Raw genomic sequence first — 19,089 nt, 5'->3', positions numbered from 1 at the left:
CACTGTCTGAATGTTGGTTACAAATGAAGGATTTTTCTTTTTCTTTATACATATGTATATAAACATTTATTAATTAGAATTAAGTAGTACTTGCAGATGATAAATTCCACATTACCTGTTCCTTATCATCTATCCTTCCACAATCGTGTCAGGATGTCATCAATGTAGAACAACAAAAAACACATTTTAAGAAATCTAAAACCCCCTAACTATTTAAAACCTAAGACCTGGCTTTCATTCAAAACCAGCTCTACAATTAGCAATACTTTCAGACAGTATCAGCTGGGTTCCCAGTATACATGATAATGTCACAGAATAACCCCAACTGTAACTAATTTAATTAAGACTTGATCCTCGAATACAAAATCACTCCTTTTCACCAAATCATGATGCTCACTGACCTATGGGAGAGAAAACAGGCAACACAGACAGGGAACCATTCTCTGTCATTTAACCCTTTTGTTTATTCAGTTACAAGGGAAATATATTACTAATGTAATTCTCATGAGAACCTCTTTAACATAAATAGAGGAGTAACTCCAGGTAGCCACGTGAAACTACTATTTTACACAAAAAGATTGTTTCACAGTTTTTTCTATTAGGCTTTCAAAGTTTAGAAGATCCATAGACCTCTCAGTCTGCATTGTGTAACTGAATTTTAGGAGTTGGTTGTGGTTTAAACCAAGCTGACAACTAAGCCCCACTCAGCCTCTCATTCAGTTTCCCCCGTGATGAGATGGCGGTAGAGATTCAGAAGAGTAACAGCGATAAAACTTGTGGTTTGAGATAAAGACAGTTTTATAGAGAAAGTAAAAGTTGTGCATCTGAGCAAAGCAAAACAATGAATTCATTCACTTCTTCCCACGAACAGGCAGGTGTGAAAGCCAGGCTACATCACACGTAACAGTGACCTGGGAGGACAAAGGCCATCACTCTGAATGCCCTGCTCTTCCCTCTTCCCCCATCATTATGTGCTCAGCATGATGCCATATGGCATAGGATAGATATCCCTTAGGTCAGTTGGGATCATCTGTCCCTGCTGTGTCCCCTCCCAATTCTTTGGGCACCCCCAGCCCTCCCTGGTGGGATGGGGTGAGGAGCAGAAAAGGCCCTGATGCTGTATGTAAGCACTTGTAAGCACTGCTCAGCAGTAACAAAACGTCCCTGTGTTATCAACACTGCTTCCAGCCCAAATCCAAAGCATATCCCATACTAGCTACTGTGAAGAAAATTGACTCTATCCCAGCTTAAGGCAATACAGAGCTAAAATGTCACACTGAGCTCTAGAAAGCTGATGACTAGTGCTCTGGTGATTCATTCTTCTAATAGGGAGGAGAAGGAAAAGAAAGAAGCAGGAGACTGACTCGGCATAAAGTGGATCTCACTCAATGCTCAGAGGCTTCTTGAACAGCATATATCAACCTGCAAGCTAATATGACACCGACTGATTCTGCAGTTGAACCCTTCTCTTTGGGTTCTTGGATTTTTTTTCAGCTTGAGTAGCTGATTTTTTAAGGCAGCTTTACTTCTAATAGTTTATTTCAAACAAGATAGATGTATTCAGTGGGTGCCTGACCTGATGGGGTGTACGAGCATCTGAAATCACTTATACCTGAAGTGCTGCACTGCCTCACCTTTGGCACTTGGTCACGAGGAAAAGTGCCCACGAGCTCAGTGCAGTACCATGAGACACCATGAGCCACTCACATGGAGCAGTGCTCGTGAAGCCTTTGAATCCATTGAGCTGTCCAGCATGGGTTTGGGAGAGCATTGGGAATGATCCACTGGGGAAATGAGGTTCACCTACCTGCCTGTGCAAGATTCTTTGTTCTTGAAATTCTCACTGCATATAGTCCTATTTATGTGAGCTTTTGATTTTATAACATATAGTCACACTTACAATCACATTTAAACTGGAGATTATAAAAAAATAGAACAAGGATCTTTAGTAAAGTATGTCTAACTTCAGTTTCAGAACTAAACACTTCTTTCATTTTAATATGCAGAATGCAAGTAATTTGCTGTTAATATTATTCCCATCTAAATATTTGGGAGGACATGAATTAACACAGCAGAGACAAATGTATAAATAGACTTTTATAAAATCAATTGACAAAAAATCATGTACATTCCTCAAATGGGCAGCGAGAGTTCTAATATTTTTCACCAAGCTAGCATGCTAGCATTGGATTGAACTAAGAAATGTGCAGTCGTGCATTTTCTGTTCTTCAGCCATCTCACAGTCTGATTTTTGAGAAACAGAAAGATGTTTTAAAAACATCTTTAAAACATTAAAATACGTGTAAAAAACCCAAATATCAAAATAGTTATTTTTCTCTTGCTGCCTGTTTCTGTTTTGCATTGTGTTTACTGCCACTGTGCCGAGATTTCCAGATTTAAAATCTGAAAATCTAAAACTTTTTTGTGGTTCCATTGGCTGCAATAGTATATTTAAATAGATCCATCACAAAATCATTCTCTCTAGGACTGATGAACACTATATTCTCCTTTAACTCTGGGTAAATTCCTGCTGCTGTTCTCTATTTAGTGTCTGATAGTGAGCAAATGAATTTTTCAGGCACTCATTCTCATGCGTGGCAAATTATTAGGAAATTGTACAGTGAAAGGTGTTTTGCTTCTTTTTTTTTTTTTTTTCTTCCAACCATCTAAGTTCTATTTAGTCAAGTTCCATAGGACAGCAAACCAATTACATTGTATGTATATTGTAAACGTAAGCCATTAATTTCTGACTTTGCTGTTGGGAGCAGTGAGGATAGTGAATGATAATGAAAAGAATAATTATATTCCAGCTGTAACATTTAGATTCTGTTGTTTTTACAGCAGTTTGCATATGACTTGGTTTACACTCTGATGAAGTAAAAAGCCTTTTTAGACAAAAATATTGTAAATAGTCTCTTCTACTCTGGCAGAAATATTTTTTTTTCTGTTTAAATAGTTAAAATATGTCATTTGCACCCATTTAATTTAAATACTATATTTTAATAAATATATAGTAATTTAATAAATATTTATTTCAGTATTTAAATGATATTATGCAATTAATTTGATTCTGAAAAGTGCTGTGTTGATGTAATTCTTTTCCATTCAGGTCAAAGGCATCATTTCCTAAGCAAAAGGGCTAGGAGACTTATTTTGAAGACCCTCTTAAATAACTAATGTAAATGGCATGCATCATATGCTAATCTCCTGGTTTCTTAATTTATAGTTTAAAAATAAGAACAGGAGAGAATTCTCTAATATGGCCCTTAAATGCACATTTAAAAAAAAAAAAGATTAAATAAAAAATACAATCCAAAATATTTTTAAGCAATCACAACCCTTTTTCCTTGAATGAAACCGTATTTTGCTCTTGTTTCTAATTTTATGCAGTCTAAATATTAGTAGGTCTGTAGAATTATATTATCATGGATTTGTACCTATGAGAGTGTGCATATATACACACACCCTTCCACCTCCCAAATTTTGAGGGATGAAAAACACTGGGGTGCTTTCTATTAGCAATTGTTTTGTACTGAATAATAACTCTGCAGCAGTCTGGATGAAGAAAAAAAGCCTCCAGCTGGCAGGTTTAAGCACTGGGGTTGATGAAACAAGCTCTTCAGGAGGATTTGAGTTATCAAGGTCAGTGTGATTGACACCCATCATCTTCTGACGAGTGCCACTGTCCCATAATGTTCAGTGCTGTGTTTCACATCTCATCCTGCCTCAGCAGTGCCAAGCCCACGTGTGGTGCCAGGGCAGGGTGAGTGATGGCTCCCAGGGACCGGTGGCACCTGCCAGGTGGGCTGCTGGGATGTTCCCTGTGCTGCTGCCTGCTGGATCTCTGCCATCTACATGCCTAAGCTTAGTTTCTCTGGGCAGGTGGCTATGTCTACAAGGTATTTTTTATTATATAAAGTAGGGCTCAAACCAGCTGCCAGCTGCTGTTCTGCCCAGGTTCCTCCTTATCCTGAATCAGATCCCCAGAGAGCGGGAGGGATCTTAGAATCTCAGCTTATTTACATTTTAAGTCAAGGACTCAAAGGTGAGACCTGGATCCAAACATTCAGTGTTTCTAGCTTTCCACTTAGGGAAACCTCAGAACAGGTTAGCCAAGAGGATAAATGCACTGACCTCTCTTTGTTCTCTTTCTCATCTTTGCTATTGCAAGGTTAATAACTTTAACAAGACTGTTCCAGATCTTCTATTGGCAACATTTTTACTCTTGAGCCAACATGGTACAGTGGTGCAGCTCCACTAGAGGCTTCCGCAGCTGCTGGTGGTGCCAAGCCAGCCCTGTGCTCTGAGGGCTCCTCATACAGCAGGAGTAGGGCAGTGTTTAATGTTTACGTGTTTAAGTAAGTGTGTACCCTAATCAGAGTTTGTTAGAGCCTATGTAAGCCTTAGACAGGCTCCATTATCTCTTTTCCCTGACGTGTTCCGAAAGCAGTTGGACTGCAGGGTGCTGCTCATCCCCGGTTAATTTTGTCCATCCTCCCTTCGAGGATGCCCATTGTCTCTGCCTGCCCCGAGGCTGGAAGTGCTGGGGACCTGTGAAAGTAGCCCGGGCTGTCCTGAGCGACTTTGGAAACAGAGAGACAGCCAGATGAGCCCTCAGGTGCTGGAGCCTTGCTTGCATTGGAGATAAAGAGTGGTACAAACAACTTGGACAAACCTGGTGGTCTTGGGCATCACTGACAAAGTCACAGAATGGCCAAAATGTCTCTCATTTTGTCTTTGAACCACTTGTACCTCAGTAATTTTTGGACTAAATTCATTGAACAGGAGAGTTGTAAAATATGACAATGAAATTGGGCTCAAATGTGGAGTATCTGTACCACAGGAGGAACAATGCTGTGGAATTAATTGAATTTACTGACTTCAGTGACATTTTTTAATGTATCCTTCTAATTAATCCATATACAACACGCTGTGAATTTTAAAGAGCTAGAAACTGAGTCTAAAATACCAAAATATATATAAAGAAAATGCTTAAAGATGGTATATTTTCCTGAAATATGTAGCCTCGGTGATGGTTTTATGGTTTAATGGTTTAATGGTTTAATAACATTTTCAGGCTTTGATGCTAGTACAAAAAATGCTTAATTTAAGAAACAATTTTGTTTTTACTACATTGATGATACTGGTGTATCACTGAGGTGCAGCCTGTACGTATTCCTGTTTGATTTTGAATAGCATAAATGTATGTTGATACAATCTATACTGTGCATGAGAGAAAATTGCATAAATACTGCATTGTGTGTCAAAGGCCTTTCTTTTTGGTGCATTAAGTATCTTTGACTATTACCAGGAGGAGTAGGTATTATTAGCTTCAAACAGTGCTAGTATTTTCCAACATTTTATGTCTAACAAAGAAGAGAAGAGGTTTCTGGATGTGAATCTGAATTTATGTTTCAGCTGTTGTAAATGCTCGTATCAGTGTGATTTTTCTTTATGCTGTATGAAGCTTCGCTCTGTATCTCAGCTCTCTGTATAACCATTGCAACAGAGGTTGAAGGTGAAGCAGTGATAATATCGTATGTGAAATAAAGTGATTTTGCTAACAGACCAGTGACTATTTATACAGAAATAGTGTTTTAACCTCTGCTGAGTTTACTCCGTAGCTTGATGAAATAGTTTCTCTCTTGGGAAGGCAATGTGCCTGTCTAATCTTTAGGCTGGTCAGTGAGGAGAAGATTTCACTTTCTGTAGTTTAGAGTAGTGCTTTTGACATTGTCTCTGTGATCCAGGAACATGGTGTTAAATGGTTTTAAGACCTACATCCAGTAAGTCAGAAAGTAGGATGGGGTAATAAAGTGAGTCAATTGCCTTGTACTGTAAGAAATACTGAAAGTATTTCTTGTAATCTAACCATGACTTCTCATGACCTTGTTCTGACACTATGACTCAATGACATAATTTTATCCCCAGGAGAAGTGGATTATTATCTTCCTTTGGGCCGGAAAACTGGAGAAGAAATAAGGTTATTTGTGGTTGTTTATTTCATTCTCTTTTTGACACTTCTCTGCCTCCTGATTCTTCCTAGTGCCTGGAGCCCTGCAAAGAGTCCTGGGACCTGAAGAAAAACCATTGCCAAAGCTTCTGTGAGGTAGGTCAGCCCAAGGGCATGCTTTCTCACTTTGTTCTAGCAGTGTCTAATTTAAATTATTAGCTTCAAGGAGACAGCTGAAAACCATTTTTGTAGCACTTGCCTTCATTTGAAAGGATACGCATTTAACAATGTAGCCATATTAATTTTGAGTTTAAAAAGGCTTTTTTCCTGACTAAATTATTTATCTCGACTTGTACTTTAAAGACTTGATCCAGTCACACTCACATAGCATCTCTCAGAGGATGCTGTTCCATCCCTCCTCTAAGATGCTATTTCTATCACTGGCCCTTCAGTCTTTTCTGGCCATGTGTAAGAAAGACAGTCTTTGTTTAGAAAGATAAAATGTAACTGTACGAAAAATCTTTGTGCAGGATAGCTACAACAGATGACTTTTCTGTATGTGAAAGTCAGTCTGATTTATGAAGGAGTAGTTGCCCTGAAGTAACTGGATTGAAGTTCAGAAAAGTAGTATCAAATTATGTAATTATTCAAGAAAAAAATATTTTGAAAACTATATTTGAACCATCTATCAGAATAATCCATGAAGAAGCAAAGCTGAATCAGTCAAACTAGAACAAAGAAGATTTTTCATTGGACTTGAAACATGTTGCTGAGTTGGTGGAAGTGATCTGTTGCAGTGCTTAAGTGTTTTTAGTTCAAAATGGAAGTATCAGCTCAATAGAAAGTTGCCTTATTATAAAATAGGTTAAAATATATTCAGGTTTATAAAAGTGAGTTCTTAGGAAAATTTTATTATTATCCTATTAAAAATAGAATGACCTTACTTGATATACTGATCTTACTGGTACAGTGGTTTAACTCCTCTCTCTTTACTGTGGACACTTTTATCTGGTATAAGAGAATGTCCTATGTTTAAATTATTTTAAGTGTCATGAAGATGATTAAGAAAAGCTGTAATTTCAACTAAAAAAAATCAGATGCAACAATGTGTTAATAGGGATTACTGAATTAGTGATCTATGTAGTTATAGCAGAAGACAAAATAAAAGTTTCTCAAGAAAACCAAGCCTTATAAGAGTTTTTAAACTCTGATATTTGCTACTTTCTCATATGCAAAATTCTGTACTGTTAAGTTTTAGTGGATCTAATTTGTGTTGTTCTTGTATATCACTCTTCACTTAAACTGTATGTTTCCTGATACGGGTGAAAATATGTATAAAATGGTTTAAAAGGGAAACATTTGTAGAACACTGTTCTATTGTAGTTAAAAACAGTAAGCATCCTTCTTTGATTAGTGTTTTGTGGTTAAAACTAAATTTAGAACTTCAAAGGCCCATAATGAGGAGCACCACATTTAGCAACTAACTAAAAAATGAGCTGTGAAATAGGGTGAGGAGCAGAAGCCTTGAGGACGTATTATGCCTCAGGGAGCTATAACATTTTTAATTAAGTAGCTGCAAATTTGTGATGGTTTAGGATTTGAAATTAGCTTCAAACACAAAAGCCCAGGACCACTTTCCTTTCTCTCAGACTCATCTATACTCCATAGATGCTGATTGAATTAAAGGAGGCTGTTTTCCTGTGAGAGTGTTTTCAATCTTTTTGCATTTTGTAAAAAATCTGGAAACAACAATTTAGCTTTGTGTTTCTCAAAGTCCCTGCTTTATGTGTTACTTCTTATCTATCAATTGAGTGTACTACTGAGTTAAAGGGAACCTTATGTGTGAGGGAGGATTTATCTTATTCCTTGTTTTGTTTGGGTCTTTTTTCTTCCTATAAATTTAGTGTCCTGCTTGTTTAGCTTTTTAACTGCTTAGCCATGGCATCAGGTGCATTCCAGTCGGAGGAACAGCAGGAGTGCGTGTCCAAGAATCTCTGGGGTCAGTAGGAGACATGGAGACTTGCTCCTTTTTGCAGCATATAGGCCAGTTAAAGCCTGTAACACCCAAATCCGTGCTTGAAAGCTTGGTTCAAAATTCTGGGCTGTTCTGTATGAAAAGATGGGAGCAGTAATGTGGGGATACATTCTTGGGCCACAGCGACTTAAGAGAGTAAATAATCTGTGAAACACCTGGGCCTCTGTAATAGCTAAGTCTTCCTCATTTTTCCTGAAATATGGGAAGAGTATAAACAAGAAAGTGAAACATTTGAATATAGAAGAATCAGAAGTTACATGGCTAGTTGGATATAGAGAATGATCTTAGGAACCTGTAAATTAGATCTGTCAGTGTGGAAGGTTTTTGGTTGCTCTAGTATGGAAGGGCCAGCTACAGACAATGCCAGTTACATGCTAGAGTCATTTCCATGTCACACACAATATTCTCCCAGGGTTGTAGAGGCTATTTTAAATAATTTTAAGTGGACTTTGCAAACATCTGAGTATTGCACGTGCTGTAAAATGTCAACACGTTGAAGCATCTTCTCAAATAACTAGGACTAGGTTTCTCAAGTAAGTAGCATTCACTTTAATCTGTAATCAGTGTATTTAAAGCTTATTTTAATTCATATTTTCTGCTGACCATTTTATCATAAATGCAGTTCCAGTTCCATGAAGAATTATACAATTACTAATATGCTGGCAAGAACATACAGATGCTGCAAAATCTTCTCTTAGCCAACTTAGTTCAAACAGTATAATGAAACAAGATTTCCCTTATTTATCTAGAGTGGCATTACATCAGATATTGTGGGGAAAGTGTTGTAAAGTACAGAGGAAAGAATGTGGGGTAGTCCAAAAAAAAGCAGACTGTCTGGCCATAGCTTCCCCTTTGTTTTGGGAATGTTTTTAATCTGTCGTTGTGCAACTTTATAGCCAGTCAATGTGAGGAAAACAAGGGAAAGCTGGCAGATATAAACAACATTGTTCCATTAAATATGGCGGTCTTACTTGAGGGAATTCATAATTCTGTACTTGGAATGCTTTTTTTATTTTTTTATTTTTTTTTTGAAGTGGCTTGAATATATAAATGTTCAGGGATAGTATTGCAAAAGCTGAAAATCTGAATACTCCTTTAGGAGGTCTTGGAAAATTTATAACATTTTTTCTTTGATGAGGTTTGGTTGGGGTTTTTTGGGTTTTGTGTTTTTGGGTTTTGTTTTTTTGGTTGTTCCTGTTGAAAACATACACTTCTTCTGTTTTCCTTTTAGCCTCTTTTCCCCAAGAAGAATTATGAATGCCTAACTAGCTGTGAATTCCTTAAGTACATCCTGTCTGTGAAGCAAGGGGACTGCCCTGCACCTGAGAAGGCCAGTGGTTTTGCAGCTGCCTGTGTTGAAAGCTGTGAAGCTGATATTGAATGTTCTGGAGTGAAGAAATGCTGTTCCAATGGATGTGGTCATACGTGCCAAATTCCAAAAAATCTGTACAAAGGTAGAGATTATTAATATGTAGTCATGCTAGGCTAATAATTTCAGGCCATAGTGAAGTCTCCTAGTAAACCATTTGCTGGGAGTTTGTATGGATGGGAAGAAAAAGGAGAGGTAGAGAGGTGGAGAGGTGGCTGCATACTGAAAGGATGGAAAATCAGAGAGAAATGTTGCTTATATTTCCAGTTTTTTCCCCCTTGTGAAGCCCATGTCTAGAAACCTGTGGAATGTAAATGTGTGGCTATTGTGAGTCATCTTAAGCAGAACAAACTTTGTCAATTTAGGTGAAATGTCACTTAATTGGATGTGGATGAGAGAGAATGCAGCAGGAAAATATTTAACAATAAACAGTTCAGGTCCTATTAATGAGAAATAGCATTTATGTCTACAAGGCAATCAGATGGAACTACCAAGCTGTGAAATAATCTGGTCAAAGAACAAATCAACACAGAACAGCATACAGATTATAATATCTGCATATAGATATATATCTTAAGTCATTATTTAAATTGAGGGCAATCTTATTAAAAAAAAAATTGAGTCCTGAGATTTTTGTGAATAAACCTTTCCTTTGACATCCTTTGAAAAGAACATATAAGCTAAGAAATATTTTGCTTAGACAAATTCCAGATTTTAATTTACTGGAATTTTAAAAAACTTTATGCATAGAAATATTTCAAAAATGTTATCCTAATGCAGAAAAATAAGCATTTGTGAAAAGAATATTCTTGTTCCAGAAGGTTAGTGTTTTTGTACAAGAATCAATTCTTCTTATGTCAGTGATAAAAAATAAATGCTATTCACTTATTAATCACATAGCATGCGCTCTCAGCAGAACTCTGATCTAAGCTCTGAGCTGAGGTCTGAATCCATGCTTATTTCCATCTGTGGATGGAAACATGATAAATTAGGTAAAGAAGATGATGAATTTATTTTCAAGTTCATTATTTTAACTAAAATGTTAATAAATCTTTTTCAGTGTGCACAGAAGGGAGACTTTCTTGTTTGCAGGATACTTTAGAGCAACCCCTTTAAAACTGTAAGGAATTAGTACACGCTAGTACATCGCACCTTTCAAAATGAAAGTTAGTAAAATGGATCACTTATTTTTTTCTTTTGTCTTATTGAGACAAATGACCAGAATGGTGAGAAAGGCATTCATGTTGTGTATGTAATGATTTACACAATCAAGCTCCATACCACAACTGCAAAGCATTCCAGTAAATATAATAACTGCAAAAGGTAAAAACAAACAAACAAATAAAACAATATGAAATGGTGCTGTAGCTGACACAGCATATGACAGGATATGATACATTCTGTAGCCACACACTGGAAGGTCTCCTCTGTTTGGCCTGATTAAATGGGAGCAGAACTAACCTTCCCTAGCATCTTATCACCGATCTGCACGAGGTGCTGGCTTGTAAGAGCATATATGTCTTGCAGAGGAAGGGCAAGCTCAATACCCTACTGCCTTCTCAGCTGATGAATTCAGCTAATTAGCCTCTTCAACCTGTCTTTCTGTAACAAAAGACAAATAGAAGTGGAGCAGGTTTGCTATTCCTTTCCTCCAGGGGTAAATGACCTTCCTGTCACTAAGGAAGAGCAAACTCTGCAAGCATGACTAAGATCTAGTGAATAAGTTCAGTACTTATCCTTTTGACAGCACTCACAGCTTGAAAATGAACTCAGATTGAATCTAAGAGTCTGCAGAAGTTTCTATAGTTCTACTGTTGATCAAGTGCTGGAGATTAGTTACAACAGTAGATGTAAAATTCCCATCTGATTTGCTGGATTACCAAATTGAATTTGCCCTCTAGTACTGAGTGCTAAAGTCCAATCCTAAAAAAATGCTAATGTAAGTACACTGCCACCAAAGACATATATTATAAATGTTTTTTGAATTGAGTATAACAAGTATTTTTTCATCTCTGTTGGGAGTATTATTAAATGGTTATGAAGTCTCCACATATTTATATCCTTTAGTAGAGATATCAAATGTTTTTCCTACTCTTCTTTCATTTACCTCACCCCCCTTCTTTACACTGTCTCAGCTAGTGAAGGACTTGAGAAAGTGTCCCTGCAGATCTGTGTAAGAAAAGGTAAATTGTGAAGGGAAGATCAGGACATTCAAAGGGATTGATGGTGTGGCAAGATTACAGTAGGGTAACTGGGGTCAGATGGTCACCCACAGTTTAATGACTTTTCATGCTTAAAGAAAAGTAGTTTTGTATTATAAACATAGTGTACAGTTTTAAAAGTGCCCTTTTCTGAGTCTTTGGAGATCTGTGTTTACAATTGTATTGATGCTATGGATGTACCCTTTACAAAGCCCTTTATGGAAACATTTTGAATTCTGGGGGAACCAATGTTTAAGATACAGGTTTTCATGACAGAACAATGTGCACTTGCTTTTCATGGCACAGAGATGCATGTGCTGTTTGAAAGACACGTTTAGAAACGTTTTTCCTGGACTGTCCTATTGCACACATACAGTGATTTGAATTGTTTGGTTAAGCACTGCAGACTTTGGACTAATGCAGACTTTGTAGCACTGCAGACTAAGGACTAATTTGTTCCAGCACGGAAAAAAAGGGGCTGACCATTTACATAATAAAAGGCACATTGAGGAGTAATTGGATCTTCACATCTGGATATTAAACTGAAGGTGCTGGTTCTACAAAAGTGTTTTAAAGCGCACTTGTGCTGTGCTCTCATTGTTTGCGCGGCCGTGCTCCATCTGCACGCGATTACGTAACACCAGAGAGGCTGAGATACTTGCAATCAAGTGAATCCAACTGCCCCTAATGCAGAGCAGATGGAAGTTTTCTTAACATGCAAATTGTAGTATTATTGTGTATCATAACTAAAGAAGGATTTGCAAATGGGGAAATCCAAAGTCATCTTCATTTTGTTAGACTAAGTCTTTAGTCTACTGGTGATATGGTATCCAGGGTCTAAACTGCTGTGATAACCAAATTTAGGTGCTGCATTTTTTTTTTCAGGTAGATTTTAGGTTTCTTGAAGATCTACAAGATAATTTTCATTTACTTGTAGCTGCTTGTATACTCAGATTTATAAGATCACCTCTTAAAATATAAAAGTGGTTTGTTCACCCGAGGAAATTTTGGTACTAAGTCATCTGTGGCAGACTGAGTAGGAAGCAATTTCTCTGACCAATACATACAGCTGGCCTTACGTGGACAGTCGTTGAAAGAGCAAAATAACTAAAGTGCTTACAATAACTTGTTAAGGAGGTTTATATGTCAACACAGAGATCTTATTTGTGACATATCCTCAAGTGACAAAATGCAGCACATTCAAATATAAGTGTTCCTAATGTCTGTCTGGAGAAATGTATCTAATATTGATTTGTTGATTTAATAAAAAAATGCCAAATTTGAAGAGTTGTTTTTTCCTTCAAGCTACTACAGATGTTTTCAAAAAGGTGATGTTACTGGCAGTATAACAACAGAAATAGCTGTCTTTTGGTGTCATTGTGTAATAAGAAATTATAGGAATAGTTTAGAAATATATATTTTTCTCTGAAATGCAACAATTTGTAAATATACATTAGATATATGTATTCCAAGATATCTTGGAATTACCTTTTCTAGCTCTTTAGGGAAGAGTGGAGAATGACACATCATGCAGTGCAGCTGAGGCATGTGAGTCAATAAGATCATGCAGCCACGGAGAAGCAAACAGCTTTCTTAAGTACATCAGACTAATGTAAGATGTATGAAATGATCACACTTCACTGGTCTGCACTGCTAAGAACTTAGACACAGTCTGTGTCCAGTGTTAGGCTTGACTCTGAAGAAGGGCTGTTGGGCAAGTGTAGGGTCTCCAGAGGCAACTGCAAGAAGGAACAGAGGTCTGGGAAGACAGATTTTTAAGGGAAATGGAGTGCACTTTTGTTGTTAGACTGAAGAAGAAAACATTCAGAAGCATGATAACAGTCTTGTGGTACATAAAAGCTTCTCCACAGATAAAAGAAAGAATCTGGTCCCCATGATGCACAAACATCTTAGACCAGTATTGAGTTTATGATGCAGCTGAGGAGACTAAACAAGTCCATGAGAAAGCTTTCTTGTAGAAAGGACAGAATAGTGAAATGGAAACTTTGTTATTAGATGTGTTTAAGGATAAATTAGGCGAAAAACTGAGCAACAGGTATAGCTGATTCTGCTTGGGATTAAAGGGATCTTTCTCCCAGTTGTATTGGGCAAATGTTTTCTGTAAAGTCACTTTAGCTTACAAATTTCACATATTTCAGTTTTTTTTATGAAATAAAGAAATAATTTTGAAGATTATTTTTAAAAACAAATTTTAATGGTAGCAGAGATGGGTTAGCTAGGAACACTTCTGAAACTTCCATGCCTATAATATCCTGCTTCTTTGGCTTTTTCTCTGACAAACTTTTTTTAATTTTTTTTTTTTTTTGGTACAGTTTCATCTACAAATGGCTTAATCATATTTTGTAAATTGCTCATATATTTTTACTTGTGCGTTCCTACTACAGGTGTTCCACTAAAACCCCGCAAAGAATTAAAATTCATAGAACATCAGTCTGGAGATCTGGAGGTGAAGTGGTCTTCAAAATTCAATATTTCCATTGAGCCTGTGATCTATGTTGTTCAGAGGAGGTGGAATCAAGGAATCCATCCAAGTGAGGATGATGCTACCAACTGGCAAACTGTGGCACAGGTCAGTTCTTTTTAAGCAGTATGAATCTAGTCTCAGGATGTCACAAATCTCCTGAAAAATGTGGAATTAGAGGCCAAAATCCATTCAAGGAAGCGCACTAGAGAATTCTGAGTTTAGTGGAACTCATTGCACAGTGTCCAAGGCATGGCTTGAGTCTTGTCAGAAGTTAAAAAATCCATCTGGTGAAAAGGCTATTTATCTTAAGAAAAAAAAAAAACTGAGTGAAAAAAAATACTAAAGCCTATTTTCTTTGTAAAGTTGTTTATTTCAGGTGTGACTGTCCCAATTCAGAAAAGTCTATGATGTCATGTTCTTATCACCCAGTGCAATCCAGACTGAAAATGTAAGATTCATGAGCAAATGTTTCTTAATGAAAAGCAGCCAACAGAGCATAAATTTTCACTTAGCTCCTTCCCAGTTTCAATCTGTTTTTTACCATGCTGACAGTCCACCTGGATGGCAGAGTTCCAATCGTTTATCTTACTGCTTCACCCTCATCCCTGCTGACAAGAAAAGTAAAATGCTGATTTTGGAAAGATCTGCAAAATATCGTTATAGCTAGGAAAAAAAAAAAAAAAAAGGAAAGAGAGAATAAGTAGAACCATCCGCAAAATAGAGTAAGGGATTTAAATTCTATGACAATTTGTGTTTGTTCTCAATTCAGATTGTATAGGAAAATGCTATTTTGTAATAACATCAAGCTTGTGAGACTGAGCACTCAGAAGTGAATTTCTTAGCTTCAGTGTGGTGCTAGAGGGAGCTGTCACTGTGTTGTAGTCTTGCTCAGAAAGAGCCCCCTGCAGCAGACCCTGGCAGGAAACCTTGCTTGTGAAGCCCAAGGGAGCATGTCCAAAACTGATCAAGTCACAGTGACCTATGAGCTCTCTGCTGAGGTGCAGGTCTTTAACCTGCATTCTCCATTCCAGGAAACAACCTCCTGTCTTTGTTGCAAGGAAAATACCAAGTAGCAAAAATGTGCCAGATCTAAATTATTTTTCACTGTTACTGAACCATGTTTATGTGCTAGACTGTAGAAGTTCAGCTGTTGTAGCTGGTGAATCCAGGCTGCAAAGGGAGCACAGTGCTGTGCTATTCTCACCCCAGGAGCAAACCTCATGCACGTTTCTGGTAACATGCACTAGTAGCTCCACAGTAGCTGAACATACATGAACGCCTGCGTGGCAGTGGAGCTGCAGGAGAGTGTTTCAGGAACATGTTCCTGTGCAAGAGCAGTAAGAAGCCTGACAGCTGCCTTTCCTGGGGTCTGGTGAATGTGGGCAGAAGGGGCTGAGTTAATCACTGTGGCAGGAGAAGCCTCCTCTTACTGACATCTTTCTGACGACTTCACTGTCCCTTCTGCATCACAGGAGACAGGAATTTGACTGTGTGATGGATCCCACTGGGAATGTCAGTTCAAAGCATGCTTCAGGATGCCTGACTGGCTTTGTGAACTGTGTATACCTTATGGGACATGCAGGGTGGGCATCCTTGAGGGGTGCTAGTAATCAGAATTTCTGTCTTTATAGAGTAGTGTACCTCCATGGTGTTTGTGGTTTTAGAAATCCCACCAGGCAATCAAATTTGTTTGGCCAAATGCGATAGAACTTATTTTGCAATATCAGCAACAAGGATGGATACCCAGTTTGACTAAAGTGATTGTGTGCACAGCCTCCAGGCTTTTCTTGTCCGTATAACTGAGATTTTTTTTTTTGTATGATTCCAAAACATTGAGGTATGAGCCTTAACTATAGGCAAAGGCTGAGAAGAGCTCACCATTTAGCTGAGAATTCCTAGAGCATCTCAGACCGGGGGAGATATTCTGGCTCTTGCTTTACGCTGCAACTTTAGGTAGAGACTATGTGAAGAGCAATCAAAGATCAAATTTCTCTTTGCTTACCCCCATATGTAGCATAATTATGCAAAGTTATGGTTCACATCTTCTTATAAGAGATGTCATAATATTTCATCAGAGTTACTGTCCTGGTTTAGGGCAAATCTGGTCGGAAAACTTTTATTTTTACTTTTGTTGTCTAAGAAAAAATAGGGTTATAATTTTCAATAACTTGGAGGTGTTTAAATTTCAAAAAACCCTTGCTGTTTCCTATTACCCTTAGAGGAGCTAATTTGCAAGTAATTCCTCATGTTTAACACAAATTTTTACTTTACATTGTACTTTTACTTTGAAACAATAATTTTGAAAAAGTTTGTTTATTTTATTGTGCCATATTTGTTGTGTCATCTTTGTTTTCTTTTTAAGGAAGAAGGCTCAATCTGTTAGCATATTATTTTGCTCTCCAATCATATAAGGAAAGCAAATACATTGAAAACAATTTTAGTGATTTTTCACTTCCGGAGGAAGGGGGTTTTAATGTAGTTTTTTTTACTGCATATTTTGAGGAAAACATGATATAATTAACCATTTAACTAATTTTCATTGGTTAAAATAAAAACTATCGGAACGAGTTGACGAAGTTGGCTATGATGTAGAATGTCTAAGTGTTATGTGAAGATTCCTACAGTACTGTAACTTAAGATTTAGCCAGCTGAGCTGGAACAGCTACATTATCCTACGGAAATACTGTATGTCTTGTGAACAAACCTCCCATTCCATTCGGTACTAATTCTCTAAAAAATGGTAGTATTACTGTTTACCTTGGAAATTTGGGTATTTAATAACATTATTATAATATAATAAAGTTAATTAAAATATTATTCGACAGAATAAAAATATTTTTAGACAGAATATGTCTGTGTTGTGTGAATGAATGTCACGTGTATACACACACACACATACATATCATGTATTGGCAGACAGTAATGAAGTACATTTATTAGTCTAGTTCATTACTGAAACAAATGAAATACAGTATTTACTGACATCTTGATTGTGACAGACCTTAGTGCTTTACCTTGCTATGTCTAAACTCTGTGGACAGCTAATCTGTTTCAAAAATAAAGTTTCTGAAACAAAGTTCTGGTTCTGAGGATCACAGAAGTCAGAAATACCTGCTGGAGCTAACTACCATTCCTGTACACTAAAGGTTACTTTCTCCGTCTCCCAGGAGAGCCTTGATTTGGTAAGCAGTCTTAGAGAGTGCCCACCTTGTGTGGGATTGCATTCACATGAAATAGGGCAGGTTTGCTGTCCTTCGATAGGGTAGTGGATACAACACTCAGAATTTCTTTTGTATCAGATGAAACATAAACTCAGCTTTTCTGATGACCTGGATGGTATCTCTTCACTATCTGAAATGCAAATTCTTTTATCACTGTGCTGTGTCCAAAGGTGTAGAGCTGTGAACTGAGCAGGGTATGGCTGTACTGTCCTACTTCTATTAAACCTTTGTGCTACAGACAGTAGTCCAGGATTCATAGAGGGGACAAATCAGGAATGAGCACAGTGAAACAGTCCATTGATTACTGTAATCCTTGGATAGAGGAGAGTCCTCTGTTCAAGTCTCTTCTGTGAAAACTTTTTGGTACCAATTTTTAACACATATACACTTTTTGAAGTGTCGACACAAGAATCCCACCTTAAAGGTCAAACTGCTGTGTCATATATTCTCTTTCTGCTCCCTTCCAGTTGCAGTAAATCCCACCTTTCCATTACAAGAGATTCTGACTTTCAGCCTTTCTTTCTCCAAGGAGCAGTTTTGCATGTAAATATGCATGCTATAGTTCTAAATAGCATGCAACGTCCAAGGTGCTAGGGAATACCTTCCCCTCACCTCTCATACAAAGGAATTGAAGGTAGGTCATCCGTGCTCTGGGATGCTCTTAATCATCAGTCAGTTGTAAGAGCAGCAGAGGGAGATTTCTGTAGGCATGTTGAAGACAGTAACAAATAATCCCTTTTTGAAGGACAGGAGGAGGGCACTACTTAGAGGAAAGGTCTCAGACTTTAAACAGTTAAGAGCTGCTGGAAGAGGAGTAGAATTGTCAGTACTTCCTAGATGGAGCAGCTCTGGGCTAGTCTCAGCCAAATTCTCACACAAAAGCCCCACCTTTTCCTGCTTTCTGGCCACTGGAAGTGGCCTGTGGTCCCTTGGACCTAAAATGAACTCTTGAGAAGGAATGTCAAGCTATTATGTGTGTTGTCCAGCTTATGTCATTAAGATTACATGCTGCTCTTATATGAAGTTGTATTCTAATGTAATTAATAGGGATTTTCCCTTGTTCTCCCTGAACTTTGCATGATACTGAAGGTGGACGTGTTGGCCAGTTATTTTGTCTGAGGACTAATTTAATATTTAATTCCAAATAAAATGCCTATTAGGATTTGAAGCTGCTTTCCAAACATTCATCTTATAAATAAACAGGTGATGCATAGCCAAATAAACAGTAATTATGATTCTGCAATTATTTCAGTGGTGATCTTTTGTTTTTATCTTTTATTTATGATTTTTTAAACTTCTATAAAATTATTTTTTTTCTTTCATATTCTGACAGCATATTAGTTGCGCGATGAAATTTAACCATTAGTTGTTTAGTACCACTCAGCATAGCTTTTAATGGGTTTAAATTAATGTGAAAGACATTGAAAGGACTCTGAATATTGTGATTACAGCTCCAAACATACTTAAGTACTGAGACCTAATTAAACTAAAGCAATTAAACAAAAAAAAAAAATAGATACAGCATTAAGGTAGTGTAAGATATCTCAGTAGTACTTAGTTCTGTGTGAAGGATACTTAGAGGTGTTGAAGTAGTTTATATCATGGTAGTTGGAGGTAGACCTCCTGCATGATTGAACTTAGCAGGACCTTGGCCAACAAAATGAATGATGAAAGTAGTAGGCCCAAGGCATGTTCATAAATTAAAATAATTTTGGCATAATGGATTGACCGTTAGATTTTAAATTTTTCGTTGTTGCCAGGGAAACTGACACAACTGAAATACTTTCTTTTAATCAATAGAATAACTGAGCTGATGCCAGTGACA

General features: G+C 37.3%; 1 protein-coding gene across 2 annotated transcripts in view; it reads left to right on the top strand.

The window, feature by feature from the left end:
- Positions 1-19,089, top strand: part of ANOS1 (anosmin 1) — a 126,697-nt gene that overhangs the window by 64,623 nt on the left and 42,985 nt on the right. For both annotated transcript variants that reach the window (XM_062515102.1, XM_062515101.1), the window contains exons 3-5: positions 6,047-6,109; positions 9,220-9,442; positions 13,964-14,148. In XM_062515102.1, the coding sequence (XP_062371086.1) occupies positions 6,047-6,109; positions 9,220-9,442; positions 13,964-14,148 (471 nt within the window). The remainder of the gene's footprint in view (positions 1-6,046; positions 6,110-9,219; positions 9,443-13,963; positions 14,149-19,089) is intronic.

Source organism: Cinclus cinclus, chromosome 2, assembly GCF_963662255.1.
Source record: "Cinclus cinclus chromosome 2, bCinCin1.1, whole genome shotgun sequence".
NCBI classification, from domain to species: Eukaryota; Metazoa; Chordata; class Aves; order Passeriformes; family Cinclidae; genus Cinclus; species Cinclus cinclus.
This window is presented reverse-complemented; position numbering and strand designations above follow the sequence as displayed.